Consider the following 9,385-nt stretch of genomic DNA (forward strand, 5'->3'; position numbering starts at 1 on the left):
GTGGTATGTGTGGGTGGCACCCCTCTCTTTCCTGTGGTATGTGTGGGTGGCACCCCTCTCTTGCTTTCAGTTTCTTCCAGTGTCCTAGGTGCAAGTTTTTGGTTAAGAGCCAAGGAGAAAGATGGAAGGAGGTGAGCCAGGGCCTGCTAGGCTCTGCTAGCACTTTCTAGAACTGATTTTTAGCCCATGGCACTCAGATGCAGTCCCCGCCCCTGAACTCCCACTCCCCAGTGCTTGTAGGAAGAGTACAGGCCTCAGAAGCTGTGTGGGTGTGAGCAGGAGCAGGCTGTGATGCACTAGCAAATCACCTAGCATTTGGTAGTGCCAATTTCCCCAGAACTGCATGGTTACAGGTAGGATTCACAGGCAAGTTCCAGGACAGGCCCAATTAGGTCCTCCCGTCTTACCCTGTGTCTTCAGGACCCTTCCCTCTTTTTATGACCCCAATGGATGTGATATAGCCAGGATGCTGAAGGCAGGCCCTGCCAGCTAGCCAGATGAAGACATGGCCTCTTCTTCCCCATCCCTGCCTCTCTTCAAGGTTCTGACAACTACAGAAAACTCAAGTTGGGGTGTCCTCAGAGCAGAGACACCAAGCTCGTTTTCTAGCCAGTACTGAATAATGACTGTTAGGGGCATTATTGCTCCTAATTATAGGTGATGTACCAGTGTACTTGGGCCCAGAAAACAGGAGACTTCTTGAAGCTATAGGGGTTCTAGGCCTGAACATTTTGCGCAAATGCAGGGCCAAGAAGAGGTAGAGGACCGGCTAGTGTCCAGAATACCAGAGGCTCAGGTCACCAGCAGCACAGCGCGGCCGGAGCGGGGTCCAGACGCAGCTTTCATACCAAAGCCCCAACAGGGCCTAAACTGAGGCCGGCTTCAGAGCCTACTGCTGAAACTCCAGCGGTGTCCAGCGTAAACCATGCAGTCGCGGGGTGCACTCCCGGCCCAGGCCGCTGCGTAGGAGGTGGCGCGCAAAGCCGGGGAGCCAGAGCCAGTACTGATGCCGGCTCTCCTCCTGCGCCCCCAGGACCATGCCAGCCGGCAGCGCAGAAGCGGCCTGACAGAGCTGTCCCGGGTTTCCCGGAGATGAGGAGAATCTTGCACATGGATTCCCCTCCCAGGAACGCGCAGCCAGGCCAGTGTCGACCCGGAGCGTGCGCCTGGGCCGGCAGGCTGTTCCGGCGAGGCTGTGGGTGGCGAGGAGAGATGGAGGGAGAAGAGGGACGCGGGGCAGAGGGGCCAAGTGGCCATCCTGCCCCCTGACTGTCCAAGGCGCCTCCGTGGGTCCGTGGGCTCCAGACCAGGTTACTTCCTGCATTTGCACACCTAGTGGACAAACCGGGACGTCCAGCCACGCTGGCTTCCCCCATCGCTGGGGGTCTGGGGGTATATTTCTCTTCAGGAGCAATGTGCTTAAGGGAAAAAAGACCCTCTCCTCCCCTCACCGTCTCAGCTCCCCAATAACCCACCGCTACGACTGCGCCTGCTTCCCCCAAACAAGTGACTTCTCAGCCAGATTGCTCTTTCTCAAAGTTTTCACTATGGAAAACAACCCCGAGAGCACAGCCGTTTCGCACTTCTCCAAGTGCAGAGAGAGGCCAGTAGTCGCCGGACGATCGGTTAATACCTAGTGAGGACACCCGGACGCCGCGCGTCGCTGGGGAGTGTCACGCCACGCTGGTCTAGTGGCGCACAGACAGCAACCAGGTGCACTTCCGCCAAAGGTGTCCTGAGGAGGTAAAGACATCGCCCGCCTTGGAGTAGAGACCTCTCCGCGCTGGCTGTCAGCCGCACCCAGGCCGCTGGACCCTTCCCCGTTGTCCAAACGGTAGAAAAGCAGCCACTGAGTTGGTTTTGGAAAAAAGGGGGACATACGTCGGCTTCAAAACTGCAAACTCGGCGTCAGACAGCTGTAAACCGGTGTCGACAGGTTGTCAGAAAGCCATGGGGGCTGGTCGGAAAGGAGCCCGCGGCCTCCGGGCCCGCACCCGCTGCCCGGCCGCGCGCGCCCAGCGCGGGAGGAGTTGGCCCGGCCGGCGCGGGGCACCACGTGCTCGCCGGGAGGGGCGGGAGCGGCCGGCTCAGGCGGGCGGGAGACAGGGAGGGAGCGGGAGGGGAGCCAGGGGCGGGGCCTGCGCTCAAGGGGATGCCAATCAAAGCATCAACTTCAAATTGTGTCTGAAAGCCCGGCCGCCGAGCCGAGGGCGGCCGCCGCAGTCGGCGCGGGATCGCGGATCCGGGCGCAGCCGGGAGCCGGGCGCCAGCGAGCACCGGGCGGAGGAGCAGCAACTGGCCCCCACCTCCTGGCCTGCCCCAGCGCGCCCGGCCGGCGGCCCGCGCCCCACCACACGGTGGCCCCCATCCCCCTCCGGCCGGCCTCCGCCTCCCTCTCCCTCCCCTTTAATACTTGCCCACCGCCGCCGCCACCGCCGAGTCCGCGGACATGTCCTTCCCACAGCTGGGCTACCCGCAGTACCTGAGCGCCGCGGGGCCCGGCGCCTACGGCAGCGAGCGCCCAGGGGTGCTGGCTGCCGCCGCAGCTGCTGCAGCTGCCGCCTCGTCGGGCCGGCCAGGGACCGCCGAGCTGGGCGCTGGCGCGGGAGCGGCCGCAGTCACCTCGGTGCTGGGCATGTATGCAGCGGCGGGACCGTACGCGGGTGCGCCCAACTACAGCGCCTTCCTGCCCTATGCCGCCGATCTCAGCCTCTTCTCGCAGATGGTGAGTTCGAACCGCCTCCCCGCGCCCCCCTAGCCTCCACTGTCTCTCCTCGGTTTCGGTAGCCCAGGGCGAGCGTGGCAAGGGCTGCGGGGGTAGAGGGCGGGAGAGATGATGGGTGGACGTGGTCTGGAGCAGGAGCGGGAAGGTGCTGCAAGCGAGTCCCAGGCGGCGAGGCCACAGTCCACCGGGACATGGGAGCGCGGGAGGCCCCTCCTGCGACGCCTAGGCCATCTTGGCCTGGGGAAGCGGAAGGCCCGGGCCGGGAAAGAGGGTCGTGGCGGGAGTTGGGAGAAGCCGGGAGAGCAGGCCCGAGACTTGCTGTTCGAGCTGGTGGTCGGGGACAAACTCGCCCAGACCAGTCAGGGCGCCGGGCCTGGCCCACCGGGCTTCAGTTGCTCGGCCCGTTTAGCGAGACGCGCCTTCCTGGCCCGGTATCCCGCTCGCGAAACCCCTTCAGCTTTTGGACTAAGTTGGGAAGACTTAATATTCTCCCTCTTTGGCAGAACTAAGATAGTTGTATTCGAATTTGCCAGAGGGGACCCTTTAAAGCCTAGTAGTTAATAAAAATATCCCTAACAATGGAGATCAGAAGGACAGAGACAGCGCTGAAGGAGTGTGAGCAAATTTAAGATTGAACCAAAATTAAGTTGAAATAATTTTGGGTGTCTGAAATGGTGTTTGCTTTTACTTCTGTAAGTTGCCAAAGTTTTCATTTTATTTGCGCGGAAATAAAAGCACTTTCTTCCAGAGTTACATAATGGGGGATTAAAGGGAACAGTGTCTCTGGCTCAAAGTAAACGCTGTCCTCTCAGCCTCTGGTCCCGGTGTGTGTTGGGGGGTGCGTGCGGGGAGGGGCTGGGGGGAGGGCTGCACATTTAATTCTCCGCAGGGGCAATGGCCTGTCTCTGGTTCCAAATGATCCATTTTCCTTGTTCTGACTGTAAGATCGGGCTTAAACTTGGAGCTGCTGGTGAATGGAGCCGGGAGGTCGGGGAGGCAGCCCCCTTCTGCGCTACTGCGCACAGGATAACGCAATTTCCAGGCACCCCCGATGTCTCCCCACTCCCTGAAGGAGAGACTCGGACTAAACACCCGCCAGCGGTGCACAAGCAATGAGGCAAGCGTGTTTTCTTGTAACTTTGGTTGTAGTTTTTGAAGGAAAGCCTATTTCTCTGGAAGAGGCCCGCTGCCTTTCAGATCTACTATCGGAAAAGATCAGCCCCCATTTTGTTCTGGCAGCTGGGATGCCGGGAAGCGCGGAGAGATTTACAAGGTGTCCTTTCAGAAAGAATTCCCAGTAGAGAGGAGGCCGAAATATTGTTTTTACTATCACGAAAGTAATAATGAGAAGAGTGCAAAATACATTTAGCAACGATTAGGCACAACGAAATCTGGCTGCAGAAACCCTGTCTCTACGGCTTACGATTACCAAACTAGTCAAAGAAACCTTCTGCTCTTTACAACTTTCTCAGAGCCCTGGGTTTCCTCGGCTGCATAGCAACACGACTATTTTTACACGGAGGATAATAAGTTTGCACAGAAGTTTTGAATATGGATGTGTGCCATTTGAGAACCCGGTTTGTGTTTATGGGGGCGGTGAGAAAGGGCCAGGCTTTGCTGCTGTTGTTGTTTTAACTATGAGGATAAGATGTAAAAATACTTCCCAAAAGGTGTGTTTTTGTTTCCTCCAGCTCTCCTGCCTGTTCTTGGAAAATAAGCCTAATTCCAAACCCAGGTTCTAGGCCTAGGTTTCCAAGCCATTATGATTGGATATTTGAAAGTCTGAAAGATAAAATTGTGAGTGAATGTCTGTCTGGGCAATTTATGGTAATAATGAGGCCTAATGAGGTTGTTAGAAAGATAAAATGTTATTTACCAAAAAACCTGATGGGATAATTTGACTTGCTGTATTTTACTACTGATGATAAAAAGAATATTGATTGCAAATAAATCACAGCCTCTAAATGCCTGCAAACAGTTTGTGTTTGCTTGCTGCAGATCAAAGCCACACTTAAGAGATAAAGTAACCCAGAAGAGGCCTAGGACACTGAACCGGTTTTCTCTTTGCAGTCGGTTGCTCCTGGCCCTTGAGTTAATATTTTACAGGATAAGCCTTCCTTTTGTATTTAAAAAAACAAATGGTGTTTTTGTTATTGTTGTTGATGATGGCTGGGATTGAAATTTTAAATTACTTGTCACCACGGAAGCCCTTTCAATGTAGGTGAACCATTATATGCAGATTCATTTGGGAGGCAAAAGGAGCTGGCTTTCGTTTTAAACTACTGGCCAGTTTAGACTGAAAAAAGCCCGGGATGGATTCTTTTCACTGAGGAAAGACACCCCCCCACACACAAAGGGAGGGGGTTTAGGCTTTGGGTTTGTTAGTTTAGAGACACCGCTGTATCTGCCTTGTTATAAAAAGATTTTTCCCTGTAGTTAGTGTAAGATATACTTGGAAATCCCTGAGGCTTCTCCAGCTGTGGGAGGTGCGGACTGAGGGCGGCCCAAGGAAATGACAGAAGGCCGTGTTCCTGTTGCACTTCTCTAGAGATGCACGGTTTCTGGAACTTTCCTAGAGTGACAAAATAATCTCTGTGATCAGGAAGGGGCAGTTCCTGCAGTGGGCTCTGGTTCTTACCCCCTCTTCCCCCAGCGGAGGATTGGAGGCGCCTCCTGCTCTAGGGAGCACAGCCAGGCCCCACAATCGGCCTGGGAGTGCCCAGCCAACGGAGGCCCTGGACCCTGAAGGAGCGGCTGCACAGCTTCCCAGCTTTGGAGATTCACCTCTCACGTTCTCTCTCTCTCTCTTTCTCTCTCTCCACTACCCTCCTCCCTCGATTTGCTGGTGCTGCCTGGTGGCTGCAGGGCTCACAGTATGAACTCAAGGACAACCCCGGGGTGCACCCCGCCACCTTCGCGGCCCACTCAGCTCCAGCTTATTACCCCTATGGCCAGTTCCAGTACGGGGACCCCGGGCGGCCCAAGAACGCCACGCGCGAGAGCACAAGCACCCTCAAGGCCTGGCTCAACGAACACCGCAAGAACCCCTACCCCACCAAGGGCGAGAAGATTATGCTGGCCATTATCACCAAGATGACCCTCACTCAGGTGTCCACCTGGTTCGCCAACGCGCGCCGGCGCCTCAAGAAGGAGAACAAGGTGACGTGGGGGGCACGCAGCAAGGACCAGGAGGACGGAGCCCTCTTTGGCAGCGACACGGAAGGCGACCCAGAGAAGGCCGAGGACGACGAGGAGATCGACCTGGAGAGCATTGATATCGACAAGATCGACGAGCACGATGGCGACCAGAGCAACGAGGACGATGAGGACAAGGCCGAGGTACCGCCAGCGCCTGCCGTCCCTGCCGCCCTCACCCGGGACCAGGGCTCCCCCCTGGCAGCCACCGACGTGCTCAAGTCCCAAGACTCGCCCTTGGGCCTGGCCAAAGAGGTCCCAGAGCCCGGCAGCACGCGCCTGCTTAGCCCCGGCGCTTCGGCAGGCGGCCTGCAGGGTGCGCCGCACAGCAAGCCCAAGATCTGGTCGCTAGCTGAGACAGCCACCAGCCCCGACGGCGCGCCCAAGACTTCTCCGCCCCCGCCCGCGGGCCACTCGGCTGGTGCGCCGCTGCAGCACCCCGCCTTTCTGCCCAGCCACGGACTGTACACCTGCCACATCGGCAAGTTTTCCAACTGGACCAACGGCGCATTCCTTGCACAGGGCTCCCTGCTCAACGTGCGCTCGTTCCTGGGCGTGGGCGCGCCGCACGCTGCGTCCCACGGCCCGCACCTTTCTGCGCCTCCACCGCAGCAGCCACCGGTCGCTGCAGCCGCGGGGGCACTGCACGGAGACAAGGCTTCCACACGCAGCAGTCCTGTGCTCTCAGGTAGGGCTCCAGGGAGTTGAGCCACTGCCTCCCAGCTGGGAATACTGAGGCCCGGCCAGGTGGAGTGCAGTAGTAAGGCGGGCAGGTGCCAGGCCCTGGCCTCCAATCCCTGGGCGGAGGTTCTTCCTCTTTGAATTGGGAGATTTTCAGAGCGAGGCCAAGGCATAGGGCTCTCTGAAGAGAGCTGCACTCTACTCTCGGGTCTCCTGGGGTTGGGGCGAGGGCAAACATTTTTCTCCGGTAGCCCACCGAGCCGCTGGCGCGAGTGGGCGGGGAGCAGGCCTGAACACTTGTGCGCCCCCTCCCACCTGATCCCTGTCCTAATCCGTTGCCTTTTCCGATCCCTCGCAGAGAGAGACCTGGTCCCCAGGCCGGATTCACCCGCACAGCAGTTAAAGTCGCCCTTCCAGCCCGTACGGGACAAGTGAGTGCGGTTTGCTTTTGCCGGGAGGGAGGAGCTAGGGCGGGGGAGGTCAGGGTCCAGAGGGAGAGAGCTCGGGCGGCAGTGGGGGTCGCGCAGTCATTATTAAAGGGGGCTACCTCCAGCCCTGGGCGCTGGGTTGAGTTGCCTAGGCCAGAGATTCTCCGGAGCCGGGAGCCCGGCTGGCTGGCGACCCCGCCCCCAGGGCTCTGCTGGTAGGACCCGAGGCTCGGCGCAGCGTCCCGGCACTCACAGAGCTCCTGTCTTGTCTCGCTGTTTCCCATGCAGCTCGCTGGCCCCGCAGGAGGGAACGCCGCGGATCCTAGCAGCCCTCCCGTCAGCCTGATTAAGGGTCTTCTTTTACTTTTGCGGGGGGAGGGGGGAGGAGTTGGGGAGGGAGGGAATGGGGGAGGATTAAGACGAATATTTCAGACCAGTATAAAGGACAAATATGACAACGATGTCAACGACTCCCATCCATCGCTTTCCGCAGAAAGGGCTCCTTTGCCGGAGCTGGAGTCCGGGCGCTGGGCTTTGTGGCCCGCGTGACTGTGATTATCCGGTTCGGTAAACGCCCCCACGTGCTTGTGTCTTTTTTTTTCCTTTCTGTATATAGAGTGATCTCAGATTGTAAATAGCGCGTCAGCGAACTTGTCTAAATCATATATTTTTGTCTAATAAACTGAATGAAATGAAGCTCCCCGCTCCTGCTGCCGTGTGGGGCCAGGCGTGTTTGTGTGTGTGTGTGTCTGAGTGCACGCGCTTGGAGGGACTGAGGGGCTAGTGTGTGTACCCCATCCCGGAACCCTGCGCAGGGCTCGAGGGCCTGCGTTGGGGAGAGAGGCTTCTCAAAGAGGGCGTTCGGAAGGAGGGTTTTTCCACCCCAGAGGCCAGTGTTACAAGCGCTTTGGGCGGCTCGGTTAGTGTTAAAATTGTTGGTAGTGTCACTGGGGCAGCGTCTTGTCTCAAGTTTAATTCTTTCCAAAGCTTACACGAACACTTAACTGGCACACGCCTTTTCAGGATATAAACGAGTTCAATATTAGGCAGTTTATAAAACGATTTTTTAAAGTGGGAGAAAATGGAAAAAATGAAAAGAATTTCAATTCATGACCCTAAAACTTCGGATTCGAAATCAATTTGTAACTAGGCTCAACAGCGCATCGTGGCGCCGGATCGTTTTTTTCTGGGTAGAGTGTGGTAGAGTGTGGAAATTATGAAGTAGGATACTACTTTGGATGTTTTTTTAGTTACTTGGTTGACTCTAATGTGGAAAAATTGGAAGGCTTTTGTAAACTCCCCGGACAGGCGGGAAGGGATGAGGTGCGGGTTCCGCGATCCTACTGGCGCGCGGGTGCCGGTTTCGGCTGCAGTGGGGGCGAGAAAGAGGGGAGGGGGCTTGGGCTTTCCAGGGAGAACTCGATTCACTTCCTTTCTCTCCCGCACACGGAGCTAACCAGGAGCAAAAACAGCCCCAGATGGCGGCAGCTGGGCCTGGGAGAAGGTAGCTGGAAGCGAAATTAGGGAACAATGCGGGACGAAGCTGAGCTAGGACGCGTGAGGGCGGGGAATGGCTCCGGAGCCTCAGATGGCAGCGCACAACCAGGCCACCGGCCTCCGTGCTTCCGAATGGGGAGTTTCGAAGCAGCCCGCACCGTGGAGAGAGGTTCTGTGGACCAGTGCGGGCGGGAGGGGGGGCTTCGGGGCCCACACGACTGTGGAATTAGAGAAACTCGAGAAAGCATTTTCAAAACTGCCAGAGAGGATGCCATTTGTGCGGGAAGCCAGTCTAGTGTTCCCTGTGGCACAGGATTCCCGCAATCGCACCCCCAACGTAAGCCTCTGATCCTCTCTTCTGAGCCCTGGGAGACCCGCTGGCTCCCGGGCTGCGCGTGGGAACTGGGTGCGCGGTCGGCGGGAAGAAAGGTCGAGCGATGAACTTTGCTCCAGCTTCTGGTGTGTGTGGGACGCTCTAGGCACCACCGCGCGGGGCCCTGTCCGCCTCCGGACGCCTGCACTCTTCTCCAGCCCTGCGCCCCGTCCGTTCGGGGGGCAAGGCTTTCTCCAGCTCTCGAGGCTGGTGGAAAAGCGGCGGAGAGGAGGCTCCCAGGGCGCCGCCAAGGGCCAGTGGACCGATGGCGTGTGGCAGCGCGCGCCGGTGAACCGAGGGCGGTCGGGCGGGCCGAGACCCCGGGGAGCAGCCGGGCTGCCGAGCTGCGGGGACCGCCGGCCCGGCTCCGGCTGTGCAGCTGAGCCGCTTCCCGGTCCGAATGGACGTGCTCGCGGCGCCCTCTATGGTCCGGACGCGGAACGCGGCCGTGACGAGCGCCGATCTAGCTCCCTGCGAGCGGGGCAA

General features: G+C 58.2%; 1 protein-coding gene across 1 annotated transcript; it reads left to right on the top strand.

The window, feature by feature from the left end:
- Window positions 1-2,219: 2,219 nt before the first annotated feature.
- IRX1 (iroquois homeobox 1) lies at window positions 2,220-7,724 on the top strand. The gene is made up of 4 exons (XM_003800887.2): window positions 2,220-2,725; window positions 5,591-6,608; window positions 6,960-7,032; window positions 7,318-7,724. The coding sequence occupies exons 1-4, from the start codon at window positions 2,450-2,452 to the stop codon at window positions 7,373-7,375; spliced, it is 1,425 nt and encodes a 474-aa protein (XP_003800935.1). The 5' UTR covers window positions 2,220-2,449; the 3' UTR covers window positions 7,376-7,724.
- The last annotated feature ends 1,661 nt before the right edge of the window (window positions 7,725-9,385 follow it).

This window comes from Otolemur garnettii, unplaced genomic scaffold (genome assembly GCF_000181295.1).
Source record: "Otolemur garnettii isolate 467f Iridium unplaced genomic scaffold, OtoGar3 scaffold00188, whole genome shotgun sequence".
Lineage (NCBI taxonomy): Eukaryota > Metazoa > Chordata > Mammalia > Primates > Galagidae > Otolemur > Otolemur garnettii.

What these genes read in the sequence shown, in the direction of transcription:
- IRX1 (XM_003800887.2), top strand. Translation starts at nt 2,450, where the DNA reads ATGTCCTTCCCACAGCTGGGCTACCCGCAGTACCTGAGCGCCGCGGGG. An exon ending in TCAGCCTCTTCTCGCAGATG is followed by an intron (nt 2,726 to 5,590) that starts GTGAGTTCGAAC and finishes TGGTGGCTGCAG; the next exon opens with GGCTCACAGTATGAACTCAA. An exon ending in CAGCAGTCCTGTGCTCTCAG is followed by an intron (nt 6,609 to 6,959) that starts GTAGGGCTCCAG and finishes GATCCCTCGCAG; the next exon opens with AGAGAGACCTGGTCCCCAGG.